The sequence below is a fragment of the Pelobates fuscus genome, chromosome 12 (assembly GCF_036172605.1).
Source record: "Pelobates fuscus isolate aPelFus1 chromosome 12, aPelFus1.pri, whole genome shotgun sequence".
In the NCBI taxonomy this organism is placed as follows: Eukaryota; Metazoa; Chordata; class Amphibia; order Anura; family Pelobatidae; genus Pelobates; species Pelobates fuscus.
In genome coordinates this window covers 36172218-36195094 of record NC_086328.1, presented here as the reverse complement: position 1 = coordinate 36195094, position 22877 = coordinate 36172218, and the positions used below count along the sequence as shown (strand labels likewise).

The following is a 22877-nucleotide window of genomic DNA, read 5'->3' as shown; positions in this document are numbered from 1 at the left end:
AAAGTCATGTTTCAGTGTTTGCAGATGACACAAAACTCTGTAAAGTAATACAATGTGAGCAAGATATTACTTTGCTGCAGAGGGATTTCGATAGACTGGAGGACTGGGCATTCAAATGGCAGATGAAATTTAATGTTGAAAAATGCAAAGTTATGCACTTTGGCGTAAAGAATACACAAGCAACGTATACCCTTAATGGAAGCGAATTAGGGCTAACAACACATGAAAAGGACTTGGGAATTGTTATAGACAACAAACTATGCAACAATGTGCAATGTCAATCAGCAGTGGCCAAGGCCAGTAAGGTATTGTCATGCATGAAAAAGGGCATTCATTCTCGGGACGAGATTATCATTTTGCCTCTTTATAAATCACTGGTAAGACCACATATTGAATATGCTGTGCAATTTTGGGCACCTGTTCTAAAGAAGGATATTATGGCACTAGAAAAAGTGCAGAGGCGGGCTACAAAATTAATAAAAGGAATGGAACATAAAGGCTATGAAGAAAGGTTAACAAATTTAAACCTATTTAGTTTAGAAAAACATCGCCTGAGAGGGGATATGATAACATTATACAAATATATTCGGGGCTAATACAAACCATTGTGTGGAAATCTATTCACAAACCGGACTTTACATAGGACACGAGGCCATGCGTTTAGACTGGAAGAAAGAAGATTTCGTCTAAGGCAAAGGAAAGGTTTTTTTTACTGTAAGAACAATCAGGATGTGGAATTCTCTGCCTGAAGAAGTGGTTTTATCAGAGTCCATACAGATGTTCAAACAGCTACTAGATGCATACTTGCAAAAACAGAATATTCAAGGATATAATCTTTCAATGTAGGGTAATAACTGCTTGATCCAAGGATAAATCTCACTGCCATTCTGGGGTCAAGAAGGAATTTTTTTCCTAGCTTGTTGCAAAATTGTGCTTCATACTGGGTTTTTTTTTCCGACTTTTGGATCAACAGCAAAAAAACAAATGTGAGGAAGGCTGAACTTGATGGACGCAAGTCTCTTTTCAGCTATGTAACTCTGTAACTATGTAATACTTCCCACACTTCTTCCTCTTCGTTCGGACACTGGTCGCCGTAGCTCCACCCCTTTTTATGACATAGCGCGTGCGTGCCGACATCATGGCCCACCGAAACATACAAATTTGAACATTTTGGGGGCGTGACTATCAATTAACCCCTTAAGGACACATGACGTGTGTGACACGTCATGATTCCCTTTTATTCCAGAAGTTTGGTCCTTAAGGGGTTAAAGAGCCAAACTATAAAAAGGGATCACTTGCAATGAATCATTGCCCTGCTGTGGTTCTAGCTTTATTGTTCCCTATAGTGCATATTCTGGTTTGGTTTATTGGTTATTGACTTGGCTCTGGTTTGACTATTCGGTGCTCTCTTTCCCTTTGACTCTGCTTGTTTATTCGCTTACCTGTTTTTTGGCTACCTTGACCTCGGCTTGTTCCTGACTAATTCTCTGTTCTTACCCACGTTAGTCCGGCCATTCTAAGGCCCGGTATACGTTCTCCTATTTGCACTCTGCGTATTGGATCCCTATGTCATTACTAACAAAATATGAATACATGTGATATCAGGATTCTTTATTTGAACCACTAGGCCTTTGCATCATTCAGTAGCGTTAACGTTTTTCTGAGTTGTATAAGGCAGCAGCCTCAGACCTTTAGAAAGACATTAAAACCAAGCTGAAGATTAAAGGAGATTGCCACAGAGGGCTTGGAAGTATTGGAAGAATATGACAAAGGGATTCTGGGCTGAAGGATCAGAGGAGAATGTTTTTAGGAGAACAGTCTGAAAGATTGGAGGAGACTGCCACAGGGGAACCAGACTGAAGGATTGCAGTAGAATGATGAAGGGGACCAGTTTGAAAGATAAAATGAGACTGCCAGACAAGGACAAGGCTGAAATATCTGAGAAGACTGCTGGAGGGGAAACATTCTGAAGGATAAGAAGCGGGGAACTAAGCTGAAGAACTGAAGCAGACTGCTGGAGTGGGACCAAGCTGGTCAGTGGGAAATATCAATATTGCCACCAGATTAGTACGGTGTTCCATTACTTATACACATATAGTACTTGGCCATATTTTGTCAACTAGCTTCAATTTTAACTCCATAAAAAAAAAAAAACCATTAGTAGATGCCACATCATGCTTTGTGTACATATTGTGATATATCTCATGAAAAGTATGCAACTAGGAAGGGGGCGGGGCTTAGCAGGCAATCAGCACAGACGCCATTCCTGGAGCTCCACGAGCCTTATGCCAAAAAACAGAATTTACTCCCCAATCCGCCGGACAGGGGCTTACTTGCGGACTGACATCAGCTGCAGGTGACTGAGAGGCGCACACCAATGCCTTTTTTCCATCAACCGGGCGGCAAAGAAAAACTCCAGCCTCCCACACAGTCGAGCCGAGAATCACGCCGCACACCACTGCAGCCTGGTGGGACCTGGACTGGCTCACACCCGACCCCCAGCAGGCACAGACTCAAGGGACAGGAGAGATGGGGAAAAATCCCACAAATCCCAAGCACCCTCTCCCCAAGATATGTATGACATCGGCATGCTGCTCCAGGGAGCTGGAGCAGACAGAGACGGACGCCTATACCCACTAGGGGTGACACTGCGCAGGGGCCACCTCCAGCGGAGTCCCAAATCACGCATACCCCGACCACCCTAGAACCTGCGACTAAACAGGACATAGACAACCTTTTTAACCGCATCCAAAAACTCTTTGCTGCTGACATAGCAGCGGTGCGGACAGAAGTACAGTCACCGCCCGGGTCCAGGCAACTGACTCAACCATATCTGACTTACAACGCCAAATTGCGGCAGTGAGACTCAGTCACGCAGTTGCAGGTGCACCACTCAGAAACTTTGCTAAGGCTATATGCACTGGACGAGAGATCACGCCAGAAAAATCAAGATATAGGGTGTCGCAGAGACGGTATCTAATGAGGAACTACCACACCTCATCAGGAGAATGGTGTCTAGCTACTCCCAGCGAAACAGGCCAAGCAATTTACACAGGAGGGTGCTTACCGCATCGCTAAGTCCCCCAGGGCGTAATGCTACACTGCAGCACAAGACAAAACAAACAAGCCTTACTGAGAGAAATTCACAACAAGTCACCCATGGACTTTGAGAATCACAAGATCTCACTCTTCCAGGATCTCCATCGCTCAACCCTATTAGAAAAACAAACAATGAAGAGGCAGGCATACTATACCGCTGGACTACGCCCAGATCCCTTACAGTCCTTAAAGAAGGCAGACAGATGAAGGCTACCGACGTGGCAGAAGCCATCATTCTTCCTAGCAGCAGTTGGTATAAGCGACGCCCCGCAGGAGCAGAGGAACCGAGACACCAATGGTACTTGGGATGTGGACAACATAACCCCCTTTACTCCACGGAATTGACAGGGAGCCATGACATAATATGCCACCTAATTTACACTGAAACGTTGCAGTTTTAATTTTTCCTCTCTGTTCTCACCTGTTAAATGTACCCTGAATGTATTCTCCTGGTTGGTGTTCCAGTGAAGTCTGTGCATATAAATAGTCTTCACCCTAGAGATGATACCAACAGTGTCCACTACCAACCGACTATACCACACACACACCTCTCCTCCCCTCCCCCCCCCGACGTCCCCTTTGGTTAGGGATCATGCAAAAGCCTATACACGCTGGACACACTCACACGACATGAATCGACTTTCTGTTATCAACCGATACGTTGACATTAAGGGTATTCCTGTTTACAAGCTTTTATTTGTTTTTTTTCATGCATACATAATCTATAGCAAGATAAAACGACTACGAGGGTCATACAGGCCCTGGTGTGACTGGACTGGCTCCCAACACACGACTATAAATCCCTCTCGAGGGCCCTAAGCCCGCAGGGGAGCTAGTTACGTGAGGCTCGACTCTGTTTAATTGTTCTAGACAATTATAATAAAAATCAGGTGTTCGCTATCTGTATACAATGTACATCGATGGCAATTAACGTGTACCATGCATGTCATCTTTTCTTATACTGTCTTATAATGCATCACCTGCAAAAATAAAGAATTTTTTATTTTATTTTTTTTTAAAGAAAAAAATTTAAAGTATGCAACTAGATTCACGATGGATTCTCGGAAATATGCAAGCAGAACTAGGTTGATAAAAAAGAAAAAGCAGAAGATCTGGAGTGGAAGAGTTACCTGTTGGCAACCACGATAGAGCAGGCAACCTATTGTATTGCAGGGTCACTCCATCAACACAGAGCCACACAGAAAGGAGTTCATCTGAGATTGTCATACCAGCTATATTACTATTGGCAAACTTCGGGAATCAAAATAATGCGCTGAACCATAAAGGCTTTTGTGCCTCAAAACTGGATGCCGGACAATGCAGGAGGGTTATGATCATCAATAATTAGATGCCTATCGCAAAGTGATTTAGAATATTATTAACAAAGAACTCAACTTTTATGTTGTCATAAATGCCTAATGATGGCACTGCCACAAGCAATCCCTTATGGTTATCATACATGTAACTTACTACATTTGCAAATACGGTGTAAAGAAAGACAAAAAAAATACAGATATTGAGGGAATTCTTAGACTTACAGTGTAGACCGTTGATAGGTTAGAGCTGCAACCAAGCACGACTCCACACCAATATCTTCCTGACTTGGATAAGAGTTGGCCCTCTGTTGGCGCCTTGCGGCAGCATTCTCCAGGAAGCTTTGAAAGCTCTTGTGGAATCTCTCAGTTTTTTTTCTGCAGAGATAATCTGTATTATTTTATGTGCTACACTGCTCAAAAATGGCATTCAGCACCTACACCTGCCAATTACTTCTATACAGAACTCCTACAGGAGAAACTTTAGAATATTAAATCTTTCCCAATTCATAATGTATAAGCCAGAGAACACAAAAAAACTCCCTGCAGGAAACTTTATTAATAAAGAAAAAACAAAACTATGAATGTCTTTATCAAAGCAATAAAGGTTATGCTGACATACAAAACTGCTTATATATTTGAGTGAAAATGCATTGTAAAAAGCTTCATGTGCCTCAAGAGCCCAACAGGTTGACATTTGAAAATTTTTCACTCAGTGGACATCTTACCGATCTGATTCAGACTCTCCCACCTCCTCGTCGCTGCTCTCGGGGTCACTGAATAACGATGAAAGTAGGCTAACTCTTTTCTCTTCTTCCTCATTACTCTGTGAAGGCACTGAAGGCAAACTGGACGTCTGTGAGTGGTTACTGCTGCGTAGAGAGGCATGTTTCTCTTGGTACTCCATCAGAACATCTAGTAGAACAACAAATGGCCCTAACAATTTAGTGTCCCTTCTTGGGTCATTGATCCAATGACAAAACCCATCAAAATGTCATATATGGTATTATCAAGGCGTTGTAAGCACCAGAAATGGGAATGTTGCATTTTACGATCAGTTAAGGTTTTTATGAAACTTGTATCTTTTGCCTGTGTCAAGGTCCATAGAAAGGCCAACTTGGATCTATATGTTCGTCATATAACATTGTCAATGCACTGATGTTTGTCAGCAAACGTGAGTCATCGTCATTAGAACTCATCAGTGCATGAACAACAGCACCTATTCACAGAGTCGTCTGGGAATTATTGACAGTATAGTGGTCCCTTCTTGCTCTGACAACAATCATACTGATAAAAGAGCTGTGTAACAGCAAAAAGATGGACATCAGACACATACTGGAGCAAGTAACCTTTATAAAACAGGAGATTTTCTTTGGGACTTTTTCTTCATAATACTGTGCTTAGTTATGAATGTGCTTAGTTATGAATGTAGATTTATAAAGCTCAGATTTTGACATATTATACTTAATACTTAAAACAATGTTTAAAAAATGATCTTATCAAGGCCAGCCTTAAAAGGACACTATAGTCACCAGAACAACTACAGCTTAATGTAATTGTTCTGGTGAGTATAATCATTGCCTACAGGCAATTTCATGCAAACACTGCCTTTTCAGAGAAAAGGAAGTGTTTACATTGACCCAAAGGGAAACTTCCAGTGGCCATTCCTCAGATAATCACTGGGGGTGCTTCCTGGGGCAGTGCTGCACAATAGGCAGCACTGCCATTCAGCATGTCCACGCTCTCCATTGAGATGCTGAAATTTTCTCATAGAGATGCGTTGCATTGGCTAAAAATCGCAGTTCTGACTATGTCATCAAAGAGGCGGGCCTGTGCGGTGATCGAAAAAAGTTAAGTTTTCACCTTTTCTAAGAGGGCTAAGGGGGAGGGGGGGGGGCAAGCCACCTAAATGGTGGGTTTAACACTATAGGGACATGCTTGTGTTCCTGACCCTATAGTGTTACTTTAAAGTGGTTCCAGTGTGCCCAACTTTAGTAATACTCCTAAAAGCAAACGTCATATTTATTATGCATAATTAAATTAGCTCTAAGCTGTCCCTTTACTGCAACAGAAGAAGAGAAATTGGAAAAAGGGACAGGATACAAGGAGTGGAATGGAAAGAAGAAACTAAGGGGGAAAAAAAACGTAGTATGGGGAGTGTTAAAGGTCACGGTAAGGGGAAATTATTTGAGTAATGAGATATTGGGGGTGATGAACTGAATTGAGGAATTAGATATTGGGGTGATTGGTGGGTGTCACGGGTCCAGGGTCTCTTAGTGTCCCTTGGTCGCCGCTTCTCTAATCCTCCGCTGGTCCTGGATTCAGCTACAGCATACAGTGATTGTAGCCCTCTGGAACCTTGTAAAATGCCCACCAATATAGTGGACAAAACCAGTCGTATTGGGTAGAGCAAGAGAACTATTACGGTTATTCCTGTGTAGAGTTTCCCCAATATAATGGATGCAACCAGTCATATTGGGTAAAATAATCAATCTGTCCATCCTTAATAACAGAAAGGGATGATGAGAAGATGCAACCTTTGGAAACAATGATGGAAACTCAACGGACCGCCCGGATCCCGTGCGCGCGCGTGGGATCTAGGATGACCGTCGGTAGTCTGAGGAAAGCTGGAGACATTCTCCACGATCCACGAGAGCCCGGGAGGTTGGAGGAGGTCAAGTCAGGCATCTCGACGACCCGAGCGGTAGGACAATTGGGAGGCACGGAAGCAAAGAAACGACAAATAATGTAGATAATGGTAAATACGTACCTCAGAGAAAAGGTAAATAGCTGATAGGAAAAGCAGGTCAAGTAGACCCAACTGAAAGGGTCAGGAGCTAAATATGATGTAGGAATAACTACCAATACCTAAGAAGGATACTGGAAAGGCAGCTAAAGTGTTAGTTGCTGAAGGCAAGGAAAAACGCGCTCCCCTGTTGGCGTCTGAGCACTAGTTCCCTTTGGAGATGAGCCATCACCGGGTGGATTGCAAGTCGGGAATCTTCATAAAAACTTTGCCCCTCAGGGCATGAGGTGTAGGGCCTTCACCCTTCCAATCATATTTAGGTGCCCGTATCCTGGTGTCCTCTTGGATGGTATGGCAGCAGTGCTTGCCTGGACACCCACCTATCTCCATGTCAATAGTGGGTACTGAGCTTTCCTCAGTGATATTCCCCCAGGCCTGCTGACAAAGGGGGTTCGGACACAGGTAGATCAGGCCAGACAGAAGGGCACAGACAAAGCAGGCCAATCAATGGGGCACAGTCAAAGCAGGCCAATCAATGGGGCACAGACAAAGCAGGCCAATCAAGGGGGGCACAGACAAAGCAGGCCAATCCTGGGTTGCGAGTAATGGGGACCCTTGAGTTTGGGTAGAGTCCCCTAAATATCTGTCAATCCTCAGGGTATCCTGTGACATAGGACCCCTAGACACCAACCCTTTTAGACAGCAAAATACTGTGTGAATAAACCTTAACTGGGACTGGCAGTCCCTAAATGCCCAGCAGGCAAATAGTGGTATCTCAGCTGTATTGGGTATGAGCTGCAGGTGTTTCAGTGATTATAGTGTCCATAAAATCAAGATATACAGAGCGATACCTTCCTTAAACTCTGTTTGGGTACGCACATGCACGTACAGCTCAGTTTGAGATTTCTTATCTTTATTATTAAATAATAAGAATAGAATAGTATCAGCATAGACTGGTCTTCCATACCAGTTTGAGACAGATCTGATTAGCTTTTAACATATGCCAAGGACAGTGAATTCATATCAGAATAGTCTCATCTGAGACCCCATAGCTGGACCAGAATATATATACTGGGAAGCACATCAATCCTAGAGCTAACTAGCCAACTGTCTCTGTATACACCCTGTACAGAGCCTGTATAACTGAGTTTCATATATACCTGTAACTCACAGTAATCAGAGATATACACTGTCAATACAAAACTCACAGAAATCTGAGATATATACTGCCATATAAAAACACACCGCAATATGTGATATATATATATATATATATATATATATATATATATATACACACACACATACACTGTGATTGAAAACTCCCAGATGCCTGGGACATAGACTGTCATATCTGTAGCTAAGTTAACCCCCGGTGAATCCCCGCAGGGCAACCGACAAGATCCGACCACCGTGGGTGGAGGAGGGACCGAGAGTAGGCGCACCCCCCCTCCTGCAGGTCGGACAACCGCGACTCTGAGAAGGAGCCGGTCACTGCGAGGCGGCCACGTGCGCGAGCAGGGTCGGCCGCTGGGTACTCGCGTCCGACTGCGAGTATCTCCGATGCCGGTATGCTTACATAGGAGCTCGAGGACTCAGAAGAGGCAGCAAAACGGCTAGCCACCTGAAACCTCGAGCGGCGCACCTGCAGCCCGCTGGTGAAAAGGGCGGGAAACTGACAGAAAGCCCTGTATGCAAGGAACAAATATCAAACACCAGAATAGAGTGTGCATATACTGTGTATGAAGTAGGGATAGTTCCGTGGCACACATACAAAAAACACATATACAAAGACAACCAGCACACTAATAAATCAATAAAGGGTGATTTCTAAAATGGATAATATTCTAATAATATTTACCCGAAATACAATTGACCGAAAACATAACAAGTAAACACATATAGACAGTGCAACTAATTAACAGTAGTTCAGCCTAAAAGAGGGGGAAATTACAAGGGGAAGCAAAGTGCAAAGGTATCCCCAGGACACCCCCCCATAAACCACCATAATAATAGGGAAGATATCCCCAAAGAAAAACCTGGGAGGCAAAAGTGTACCACAAGGACAGTAATCACAATAAACTAAACATAAGAAATATAAATCATAAATAAATCATAATAAAATCCAAAGCCACCCACTAGAAGCAGGAGGCAGTGGTACTCTGACCTTTACTGACTGCGGAGCAGCAAAGAAAGAGGGAATGATGCATGGGGAGGGGAGTTTTATAGTACCTAACTTTTTTCTGATTGGTTGTTTTTCTGTGCTGCTGTGGAGTTCTAGTAAAGAGAGACTTAAGCAAATACTCGCCTCCTGTCATGTTATAAAATTAACAACTAGATGCACTTCCAAGCCGTGTTAATTTTGTCAACTAACAATTTTAGTTCAATTTTAGTCGACTAAAACTAAAACAAAAACAATTCAGATGACTAAACTACAACTAAAACTGTAACTAACTTTTTAGTCAAAACACTATGACTAAAACTAAATTGAAATTTGCCGCCAAAATTAACATTGCTTCCGAGGGGCTGTGGAAATGGCAATAGAGACTAACCAGGGCTTGGGAAAGAGAAACCTAGAGGGGCTTGGAGGACACAAAGAGACACGTAGGGGCTGGGAAAGGAGAAAAAGTGACAGATAAAGTGTTTAACTAAACCCAATAGATTGTAGTTGTGTTGATTCAAATCTACAGGAGATTTAGTCGACTGAAACTAGACTAAAACTGAAACAGTTTAAATGACTAAAGTACGACTAAAACGGCTTTTTAGTCAAAAGACTATGACTAAAACTAAATTGAAATTTTCACCCAAAATTAACACTGCTTCCGAGTGTTGACTTTCTGTTACTCAAAGCCTTCACGTATGGCATCAGCACACCCACCATGATGTTGCCAATTGCTGAGAATGCTTCTGAAAGCGAAGCACTGGGACAATGCTTCTTATAGAGAAGCAATCCCATTGGCACTGAACACAGTAGAATTTATTGAGAAACATTGGGTTGACCCAAGATTACCTCAATGTGACTGGAGAACCTGTCATGGGGAGACCAGGATAGCACTGGACTGAAGTTGAGCTTTTCTTTTCTTTTTTTTCACCCAAAGCGAAGTCATAAAATTGTAACCTTTAAATAACTATCATTATAAATAACTCCTGTAACAAAGTGTTCTGATGTATTAAAAGATAAAAAAAATTGAAAAGCACAAACCATACTATTTGTGCGATAATGCTTAACAAGTAAAAGCAGTGCAAACTTTAAAGATATTTTTTCATTCTACTGTTATGGCAACACTATTTTAACCAATCAGTGTCCTCGCTTTGGGTCACATGAGTACAGGCTAAAATTAAAACCAGCCTGAACAAAATATGATTACTCAAAAACAAATTACGGAATTTTTTGTGAGCAGGTGTTTGGCATTTAAACATAAGAAGGATTATGATACCAATAACAGATTTAGTTGTACAAATGTTAGAACCGCACTCTAAAAGGGACACTATAGTTACCAGAACAACTACAGCTTAATGTAGTTGTTCTGGTGAGTATAATAGCTCCCTTCAGGCATTTTCATGTAAACACTGCCTTTTCAGAGAAAAGGCAGTGTTTACATTGCCCCTAGGGACACCTCCAAGTGGCCACTGGAGGGGCTTCCAGGCTCAGGGCAGCATAGTAAGCAGCCCTGCCATTCAGCGTCCCCACGCTCTGCATGGAGACACTGAATATTCCTTATAGAGACGCATTGATTCAATGCATCTCTATGAGGAGGTCCTGATTGGCCAAAACTATGTTTGGCCCCGCCCCATACCGATGTTAGCCAATCCAATGCTTTCCCTATGGGAAAACATTGGATTGGCAAAAAATCGGCCATTTTGATGATGTCACAAAGGGGGCAGAGCCAGTGCCGGCAGACTTGCGCAGCACTCCAAATAAGGTACGTTTTACTTTTATAAGGGGGCTGGGGGGGAGGGGGGGGGGCAAGCCACCTTAATGGTGGGTTTAGCACTATAGGGTCAGGAATACATGTTTGTGTTCCTGACCCTATAGTGATCCTTTAAAATTATATTAGTGTTTTCTTATTTCAGATACAATATAAGCCTTATCTGCTTAAAAAATAAAAAATAAATAAAAAAAAACACCTTTGGCCTTTGAGGATGAAAGTGTTCCAAATAGTTGGACAAAGAGTATCCAGACATTTTTAAATGAGGGCCAGGTTAAGGCTGATAGACTACTAGCCTGCTACTATCAGCATGAACATGAAGACAAATGATTCACTAAAATACACACTGTAGTGAACTGGAGTCTGAATGTCAAAAAGTCTGGCGAAAAAAAAAACATTCTGCAACATTGAAACAGTTGTTTTTTTTTTACCTACCGGTAATTTACCTAAACTTAGCAATTTAGTTTTCAGCTGACTACAGTTCAGTGTTTAGCAGATAAAACTCATAGACTGCAATACTAACTGTATGACAACACTCTAAATCATCTCAGATCTGTCATAAATGATTTTCCTTTTCACAATTTTGTGAATGTGTCAATCTGCAGAAGTGTTAGCACAAGTAAGCTGTGCGATAGATATATACACATTTAGAAATAGTTTTACATTTGGTAGGTTAGCTAAGTGCTTTACAAATATAGTCTGGATCTAGGAGTATGCTTGAAAATCTAGACGCCAGATATTACATGCCACATTACTGAATAATTGCATATGTGTCATTCACACTACGCCAATATCAAACCTAACACGCTATGACATACACTTAACATTCAGCACCCACATGAATAAACCTATGAAGCACGTACCCATGTAACATCTACACATGACAACTAGCACCCACAATGCATGTAGTAACTACACGGCCCAGTTCGTGTACAACCGTTGATGCCCATATGACATACAGAGCCCACATGCACCACCATTATGATACGCGGCAACTACATATATCACACAGTGTCACAAATATGTCCTAGAGAACGTTTTTATCAGGTGTTAGAAGGTTAACAGACTATGTGAAAATATATTTTTCTAACACGAGCGCTGAATGGATTTTTATTTGTTCTGTCCTATAGCTTTCTTTGGGAAAAAGCTTAAGTAGTCTGTAAGTCAGGGGTGCCCAAAATATAGATTCCCAGATGTTTTAAAACTACAGCTCCCATGAGGTTTTGCCATTCTAAAAGTCACTCTAGAGCCATGCAAAGCATCAAGGGAGTTGTAGTTCTACCTTTTGGGCACCCCTGCTGTAAGTGCTACAGAGTATCATTAAATGTCAATGCCCTCCACCCCCAAAAGAAAAATTAAGGAGTAAATCAAATAAAATTCATGTCAACTATGTCAAAAAAAGGAAACGGTGCAACTGCTGACGATCTAAGAACTAGCATTTTTTCTAAACAATTATGGAGCCCAAAACACATGTATTAATTATGCTAATGGTTTTTTTTTTTTTACATTTGTCAGAAAATCATGAAAGTCTTATTGCAATTAGAATTAGCATCATTTTGAGCCAGGGTATTATTTAAATGCTAAACATATGCAACAGTTATGGTGCGAAATTGCTCATTTTATTTTTAAGCACCTACAGAACTAAACTGCAATCTGTCTCTCTGTGCTTATGAAAGCTTTTTACTGTGGTTAGGTTAGGCCTGCAAGGAGTAATTGAAACATGCACAATATTTAATATATTATGTAAAATAATCAGCACCGTTGGCATATTGAAATTACGGTATATAAATACACTTTGTCTGTTATTGATCTGCTGCAGGGAGCAGGCAGGTTTGGGAGGAGATTGTAGATTGCAGCTCCTCCATATATCACATCACAAGCATGGAGAATGGGAAGATTGGAGAGCCATGTTACAGAATGGGACTCCTATCTATATCATCGGAGACTTGTCATGACACAGAATGCAGCTCCTTTTTGGAACACATGACAAGCATGGTGAGTTAACAGACTGGCGATGAGGCTCATTGTGATACAGACCAAGTCACCGATACTCATCATGTGACAGGAAGCAGGCAGACTGCAGAGAATAACCGTCAAATGATGTGCATCTTCTGTGCACAGTTGCTCACTCGTTAGCTGAGAGCGCTCAGCTGATGCTCTCAGCCAACGAATAAGCAGCAGCATTGGGATCTGGCCTTGGCAGATATAAAGAAGTCGGATGCCATTCAGCCATGCTACTGAGGATATACAGAGCCTGGCAAGGATATCCAGAGCCTGGCCAGGGTTCTCATAGCATCATTGTCACTACAGTTGAATTCTCCTAGCATCATAGCCATTACAGCAGACTGTAGTGGTTATAATGCTTAGAGGAATCCTTTAATCCTTTTGAGAAATCCTTCAGGTAACATAACTTCACCCTAATGACACTTTCAGCCAATCACATCCACCTCCTCACTTCTCGTGCTCATGCTTACACATTTGCCTGAGCAGAAGAGGAGAGGGAACGACAGGTTCCTTGGGACATAACTTTAGAGTTAAATCGTTCAACAACGGCTAAATACATAAAGGTAAGACTTTGCCAGAGGACTCCTGGCACCATAACAACTTAATTGAGATGGCATTGTAATAGTGTCTGGAGTGTTCCTTAAATCCATAAACTAAACTATGTCATCAGAAACACAGCCCTATTTATATGAAAAGCTATCAGACAGCACAAAAAGCTGCCTACGTTGATGCAGATATATTGGATGATATCATGCACATCTGTACTACTGTAGCTAAAAAGGTAACACTGCAGATAGGGAGAAAGTGAGCAGATGGGTAATATTTATTTCTTAACAATGTAAATAGATGGGGGTGGGGCCTGAACGCAGAGCTGAGCAGAAGTGTGCTGCTCCAGCTCCTGACCTACACGACATAAAACTGCGATAACGGCACAACATAGCCTTGAAATGCTACACAAGCGCCACTAGATGACAGGTGACGAAAAGTTGAGCTCTTTGGTGCCACACAAGCTGATTATCTTGCCGGATTACTGCAGTCTGCCTTTGAGCAGGGGGAGCAGGGGGAGGCGACCGATCTCCCGACACGGGATCCGCACTGCACAGCAGCCCTCCTGTTGTCCCACTGCCCCCCCCATCTCTTTGGACTGGCGTGTGATATCCCGGTCCAGAGCTCCAGCAATGGAGACTGCACTTCGAGACACGGTTTGACCAAATATGCCAAGCCTTCTGGAGGCGCTTACAGCATAGACCTACCTTCCAAGCCTCACCCGCGTAGCCAGATAAAAAAAGAGGCAGCAAAGGTCCATCAATCCTGCACTGGGCTGAAGGCCCGTTCAGAAGTGCGTCCACCCAGCCACTCCAGTAGCCAGAAGGCTCCCCGCAAGCGGCAGAGCCCTGGGGCCCAATTCACCATGAAGTTTACTCCCAAGAGGGCACCACTGGGTCCCCTTCACGGCAAGACACAGAGAAAGGAAGCATGCAACCCTCCCTCTGACCATCTGCACGAAACCTGGCTATCATCGGGGACCTCTGGGAGAGCAAGAGGTGACCTTAAAGCAGGAGGGGAGATGGATTGCCTGCGGCCTGCTTGTGGTATTGGATGATCCCATGCTGACCGAAATCTTCACACCACTCTGTTTAACAGTGCAGGACTCTCAGTTGTTTCATGTTTTGTGCCTTTAGTATAATGTGTTCCCAGTGGATCTCTTACTTTAAATGAGTGGGCATAAGCTGGTACATGACTTACCATAAACATGCTACAGTTTGCCTTCCCTTTGTATAGGTACCATTCTGCATCTGTTCTTACCCTCTACCACTCTAGCATATCTCCTACATTTATCTTACGTTTATATTTACTTACCTAGCCGGACTAATATCTACCAAAAATGTGCATGATTTACCTATGTTATCCAACGCAAAAGCTATGTAATATGTCTCTTGATTTGTTTGGCAACTGCTGTTGGGTCATGTCAAGCATGAATGTATCTCATTGCACAGCAAAAAAAAAAAATTTAAATTGATAAACCTGACTCAGGGATCATTAAGGAATCACTATAGGGTCAGGAACACAAATATGTATTCCTGACCCTTTAATGTTAACACCACCATCTAGCCCCCCTGGGCCCCTCATGCCTCCATACATATAGCAAAATCTTACTGTATTCAAGCCTGAAGCTGTAACTCTGCATGCTGTTAGACTCAGAAAAACAAGCAGTCTGCTGACATCATTAGAAGTGGTGGCCTGATCCAATCACAATGCTTCTCCATAGGATTGGCTGAGACTGACAAGGAGGCAGAGCACAGCCCTGGCCAATCAGCATCTCCTCATAGAGATAAATTGAATCAATGAATCTCTATGAGGAAGGTTCAGTGTCTGCATGCAGGGAGGAGATACTGAATGTTTGGATGCATTTTAGGCAATCATGACCCAGGAAGGATCTCTAACAGCTATCTAAAAGTGGCCAGTGAAGTTATCACTAGGCTGTAATGTAAACACTGCATTTTCTCTGAAAATACAGTGTTTACAGCAAAAAGCCTGAAGGTAATGTTTCCACTCACAAGAACAAATTCAATAAGCTGTGGTTGTTCTGGTGACTACAGTGTCCCTTTAAGCTATAGACACATGGCATATTTCATCTATGGGTACCTGGAGTGTACCTTTAATAATATTCATTTATATAGCACATACATACAAATTAAATCGTTTATATCATGATGCATACATGTAAATCCATTTACACAGTAGTAGCATCTAGTGTATACAAAACTGGACACACTAAGTAAAAGGTATAACAAGCTTAATTTTACATATCCTATTCAATAATCGATAGCATGGTGCTACCATTGCAAAATAAGCAGGACTCTATATGCTGTCATAGGGACTTTAGAGAACAAACTGGTATTATTATGTATTATTTTATTATTTATATAGCGCCATCAGATTATGTAGCGCTGTACAATGGGCATGACAGCAAAGTCCAACATATGGTCCTTAAAGAGTCTCTGTCTTTGCATAATTACGACGGTGACTGCTCTGCTGGCAGAGTAGTGGTCGAGGGGCACATGGGAAGGGGAGTTAAAAACCTGTCCTTCATGGCCATCGCCATCTTCTTCCCGAAGGTGCTCACTGCTCAATTCTCTGCCAATAACAAGCAAATTAAAACATTTTGCAGCCCTAGGTAAGCCTTTCCTGGCTGTGACTTACACAGCCACGCTACACACTTCCTGTAAAATTCAAAATCATTTTTGCACAGTGTGTTTAATTTTAGAATTTCATAACGCTTGCTCTGTTAATAGCTTGCTAAAGTCAGCAACAGCTTTGTTTATCTGATAAAAGTTCAATTAAAAGAGCAGGAGGTAAGAATGTAATCGAGATCAGGAAGGAGGTTCAGCGCTGATAGGAAAACAGGGAATATGACAACAAGGCAGCACACCTATAGAAAAGGGGAATCCCCTCTGAACCCCTTAGAATACAATGGAGAGAAAAGAAGGAATAAGGGTGCGCCTAAAACAAGTGGAAAATAAAATAAAATAAAAATTTTTGAAAAATACTAGAGAATAATAGCAGCGGTACCTCATAGTCCGAATATATATAGTCCAAATATGCAGATGGTTGTCCTAGTTGTACATAAAATGGTTTGTAAAGTCCCAGATGTATGTCCGCAACTTGGAAGTGGATATGTGGAGAAAACAGAAGACAAAGAAAACTCCAATGGTGTAGTATGAACGATAAATAATATTGTGTATATAATAGTAGAACTGCTCACAATATTCAGAGCTTAAATACAGCTCTGGTATGAATGGCATGAAGTGGAATAATCCCCACACAATCCGGACTATTAGGTACCGCTGCTATTACCAGGCCCGGACTGGCCATCGGGCACACCGGGCAAATGCCCGGTGGGCCGCGATGGCCGTGGGGCCGAGGCCGGCAGGGGAGATCAAAGATCTCCCTCACCGGCCCACAGGCACTGACATGCGGCCGCTGGCTGGGGAGGGAGGGAGGCAGGAGAGAGGACCGGCGGAGCTCTATCCAGCAGCTCCGCCGGGTCCTCTCGCGAGGTCTGAGCGTTGCCGCGGTTACCGCGGCAACGCTCAGATCTCGCGAGAGTGAACTCTAGCCTGCTGGCTAGAGTTCACTCTCACCACTGGACCACCAGGGAAGGAAGCATGGTCCCCCCCCCTCATGGCAGAACGGCTCACATCATGGCAGAACGGCTAAAGGTAAGAAGGGAGGGGGGGATATAACTTTTTTTTTATTTTTTTTTATTTTTTTATTATTAATACAAAAATATATATTTTAATTTAAATACAAAATACATTCACACACACACACAGCACCCCCAGACACACACAACACCCACAGCACCCCCAGACGCACACAACGCACACAGCGCACCCACAGATGCGCGCACAGCGCACCCCCAGACGCGCGCACAGCGCACCCCCAGACGCGCGCACAGCGCACCCCCAGACGCGCGCACAGCGCACCCCCAGACGCGCGCACAGCGCACCCCCAGACGCGCGCACAGCGCACCCCCAGACGCGCGCACAGCGCACCCCCAGACGCGCGCACAGCGCACCCCCAGACGCGCGCACAGCGCACCCCCAGACGCGCGCACAGCGCACCCTCAGACGCGCGCACACAGCACCCTCAGACGCGCGCACACAGCACCCTCAGACGCGCGCACTCAGCACCCTCAGACGCGCGCACTCAGCACCCTCAGACGCGCGCACTCAGCACCCTCAGACGCGCGCACTCAGCACCCTCAGACGCGCGCACTCAGCACCCTCAGACGCACGCACTCAGCACCCTCAGACGCGCGCACTCAGCACCCTCAGACGCGCGCACTCAGCACCCTCAGACGCGCGCACTCAGCACCCTCAGACGCGCGCACTCAGCACCCTCAAACACAGCACCCTCGCTCACACACACAGCACACTCACACACACACACAGCACACAGCACACACACACAGCACACTCACACACACACACAGCACACTCACACACACATATATATATATATATATATATATTAACCCTCAGTGAGTTAAAGGGAAACTCCAGTGCCAGGAAAACAATCCGTTTTCCTGGCACTGGAGGGTCCCTCTCCCTCCCACCCCCCAATCCCCGGTTACTGAAGGGGTGAAAACCCCTTCAGTCACTTACCTCAGGCAGCGACATGTCCCACGTCGCTGCCTGCTCCTCCCCCGCCGCTCCACCTTCTTCCTCCGTCGGCCGGTGGGCGAGACTGATCCCGCCCACCGGCCGAGGAGTCCCAATGCCGCGCATGCGCATTGGCGCACCCCATAGGAAAGCATTGAAAATGAATTTCAATGCTTCCCTATGGGGAATAGAGCGACGCTGGAGGTCCTCACACAGCGTGAGGACGTCCAGCGACGCTCTAGCACAGATAATCTGTGCTATGATGCAGGAAGTGACCTCTAGTGGCTGTCTAGTAGACAGCCACTAGGGGAGGACTTAACCCTGCAAGGTAATTATTGCAGTTTATAAAAAACTGCAATAATTACACTTGCAGGGTTAAGGGTAGTGGGAGTTGGCACCCAGACCACACCAATGAGCAGAAGTGGTCTGGGTGCCTGGAGTGTCCCTTTAACAAAGAAAATTAGAAACCTAGAATGTGACGGCAGATAAAAACACCCTCACACACAGCACCCCTCTTACATACACACACACTACGCCCCTCACACATACAATACGTTCAAATATATATATATATATATATATATATATATATATATATATATATACACACATACACACATACACTACAGCAACCCTCACACTGCACCACTACACACATTACGCTCCAGATACACGCTAGATCCCTTACCCTATATGCACTCTTAATCCTCCTATATATACACACACACACACACACAATGTCCTATACACACTCTGGGTCCTTTACACACTAGAACTCCTACACACACTGCATTCCTTGTCAGCAAACACATACAACATTCTCTAAACACACCCTCTCTACAACGCCTACACACACTACGTCACCTATACACACACACACACTCGCTACAACACCTATAACACTATGCCCTCTATTCACATACACTCTCTACAGCCCTTAGCCACACATATTACACCACTAACACAAATTAAATTGACCTATTTACACAATACCACACCACACTGTACACACACGCAATCCCTCAAGCAGGCTCCAAACACATGCACCATACACTTTCCTGGCCCTTTTGTCCTCTGGTATCCCACTTGTGGAGACACCAGAGACAATTTAAAAGCAAACACAGCGCAAGCATGTTATTAAATTTGCTTGCGCTGCGCAGAACAAATTCAGGGCCTTTTTCTAATGCCAGAGCTCTTCAGCGCGGCTCTGCGCATTGAACCAACATGCTCACTTTGAGAGGGGGCGTGCTTGTAATTAGTGATGACAAAACACACCCTCTCTGGCCCCGCCCTTGGGGGGCCGCTCTGATTGAAAAATGCCCGGGTCTAATTTTTTTCCCAGTCCGGCCCTGGCTATTACTCTCGGATTTTTCAACATTCTTTATTTTATTTTCCACTTGTTTCAGGAGGTAAGAATGTCTAAAGTAAACAAACTGTGCTGCTAGATCACATTGAATATGAAACCATTTTTTTCCACGGAGACTGGTAACAGCCAAGGAAGGTGTGGCTAAGGCAGCATCAACAGAAACAAATAGTATGGGTGTATGATCTATACACCATAAATACTTAATTAAGTTAAAGTTTTTTCAGTGCTTAGAGTGTCCTCTAAGGGCTTAGCTCATTTGCTGAGAATGCTTGGCTCTGTAGCAAAAACCTGAGACATCCATGCTGGAAGCTCCTCAATGTAGGCTAGGGCTGTGATGCTGTAAGTGAGTTGATTTTTGGTAGTTCTAATCTCAGCTCTTTCTTAGCTCCATATTATCACTGCATATTGATCACATGTACAGCTTCCGTGGTAATAAGGAGTCTATCGGTATGCTGCTCCTCCTTTAACCCTGTGCACACCAAATGTGGTGTAATGAGAGCTGGCTCTCTCTGAGCTGATAGCCTAACTTTCTAGTTATGATTAGTTTCACTGAGCGGTGATCAATCTGCCACAACGTTTCTGAAATTATAAGATATCCATGCAGAATCAGCTCACAACACAGAACAATAATGCAGCAGGATTCTGATAAATTCCTTAATGTCCCTGCAGCTGTCAACATGATAAATCTGCAGTGGTGATAGTAAGTCAGGAGTAGCGGACAAATTTCATAGCAGCACAGCAGCATTTATTGGAGAGCTGAAGCTGTCAAACTCAACGTACTCATACAAGGAACACTACTGGAGATCAGATTTAAAAAAAAAAATTAGAGAGCCAGTGTCAAAGTGAGCGAGTGTTAGACAGAAATAGTTGTAACTTTATACAGAGACTTTGATATCTCTGCATTGTGAACAACTCTGTGTATTGTATGGTTATCTCTGTATTATAGAAAGCTCTGTGCAATGTATGGGGACTACCAGTAAGGGTTGAGTACATAAAGTATATCGGACACAGCCAGCCAGGTCAGGAGATGGTGCATACAGAGTTAAGGAGGAATGAAGTCTAGTGCCCCTCCATCTTAAAATTCACCAGCCGCCCCAGCTGTTCAGCGTCTTGCAAACATGACCTGAACCCCATCTTGACAAGGAGTGTAAGTCAAAATAAACATGTAAAAAAAAAAACATTTTTTGTGCTGAAAAACCCCAACTCGGCTTATACTCGAGTCAATTGTCAACTTACATTGCATCAACTTACATTGCCATAATACAGACTGGGGGCTGTGGGGGCTGCAGAGCGTTCACTTACCTCTCCTGCAGCTCCTGTCAGCTCCCTCCTCCTCCGCGCCGGTCCGTTCAGCACCTCTGTCAGCTCCCAGTGTAAGTCTCGCGAGAGCCGCGGGGTCATGGTGCGGCTCTCGCAAGACTTACACTGGGAGCTGACAGGGGAGCTGACCGGACCGGCGCGGAGGAGAAGGGAGCCGACAGGAGCTGCAGGAGAGGTAAGTAAGAGCTTCCTGCCAGCCCCCCTCCTACACAGTGCCCAACCACTGGACCACCAGGGAGTGAGAGCCCCCCTCCCTGCCATGTATCAAGCAGGGAGGGGGGACGAAAAAAAGTTAAAATAATAATAAAAAAAATAATAATAATAATAAAAAATAATAATAAAAAAATTATTAAAATAATAAAAAAAATTATAATAATAAAATTGCCCAACCCCCAACAAGGCTCTGCAACACACACACACACACACACTGCACTCATACTCATACGCTGCACTCATACACACACGCTGCATTCATACGCACACGCTGCATTCATACGCACACGCTGCAAATAAATATTCAATTAATATAATTTTTTTAGGATCTAATTGTATTTAGAAATGTACCAGTAGCTGCTGCATTTCCCACCCTAGTCTTATACTTGAGTCAATACGTTTTCCCAGTTTTTGGGGGGTAAAATTAGGGGCCTCGGCTTATATTCGGGTCGGCTTATACTCTAGTATATACGGTATATATAGATATAGATATAGATATATATATATATATATATATATATATAGAGAGAGAGAGAGAGAGAAATATATATATAAATTATATATCATTTTGTAATGGTTTTTTTTTTTTTTTTTTTTTTAATTGGCCTTGTGTGGTAAACTTTTGCTATTGTGAAGGGAGAGATCATAAAACCAAGTAAACATTGAGATATTATGAATTGGCATAGCGTTTCAGCAGTATAAATCTGGTCAAGAGGCACAGGTGATCTTTCATTCTGACAGCACATGGAACAAATGGGTTCTGTCACATCTTATTCTGCTTAGCTCTTAGGGTTGGGATAATACTCAGGGGTGATATGGAGCAAGTTTCTCATGGAAAGACTACAATAACTAAAATAATCCCAACCTTGGGAGTCCCGGAGAAAAAGGATCGTCTTTGCAGCATTTCCACAGATGTTCTCTCTTAAAGTCTCCAGTTCGATATCAGGCAGGTAGGTGTGATAAAGACCAACTGTAACATTCAGCAAATCCCATTTGGATACCTGTAAAGAATAAGCATGTTTCCGTTAAACTGATCAGTCCTGAAATGTGGCTTCACCATACCTGTATACAGCCAACCCAAAGGATTAGGTCTCGCTTTACCTTCCCAGAGGATTTACCCCTTGTAAACCAACTATAAAACAGGTTAGATCTGTGATAAACAACCTAAGCAACCCAGATACTTCTTAATTACTTTATTCAAGGATGAATAATCATCATGGGAATGTAGACGAGTAACAGCCAAAGTTAGCAATCAGTAAGGTTTTTTTTTATTAACACAAAAGGCAAACACTGGAGGACCACCACTTGTTCTAAGACATGGGTGCCCAAAATGTAGATCCTGAGATGTTTTAAAACTACAGCTTCACTGATGCTTTGCCATTCTAAACACATTCCAAAGGCATGCAAAGCATCATGGGAGTTGTAGTTCTACAACATCTGGGGATCTACCTTTTGGGCACCCCTGTTCCTGCCAAACTTACTGCCAAAAGAAAATATTTTCAGGCAAGCACACCACACAGTGACAATATAACACAATTAAGATTGAGTTAATCAGGCGAAGTGCGCATTGATGATAAATTAGCTTTAGAATTCCAATGCAGCTAACAGGTCCCATTTTAATATTACAAGCATGGAACATTAAAAAAAACTCAATAACAATAATTCCTGGTGGTGTGAATCCCTGCTGAATGTGTCTGCCGGGAGCTACACAGCAGAATC

The 22877-nt window shown here is 43.4% G+C and overlaps 1 protein-coding gene across 1 annotated transcript in view; it reads right to left on the bottom strand.

The window, feature by feature from the left end:
* Positions 1–22877, bottom strand: part of LOC134578468 (uncharacterized) — a 214358-nt gene that overhangs the window by 97739 nt on the left and 93742 nt on the right. The window contains exons 3-5 of the mRNA XM_063437468.1: positions 22024–22159; positions 5141–5327; positions 4638–4790 (exon numbers count right to left, since the gene is read on the bottom strand). Of these exons, the coding sequence (XP_063293538.1) occupies positions 4638–4790; positions 5141–5327; positions 22024–22159 (476 nt within the window). The remainder of the gene's footprint in view (positions 1–4637; positions 4791–5140; positions 5328–22023; positions 22160–22877) is intronic.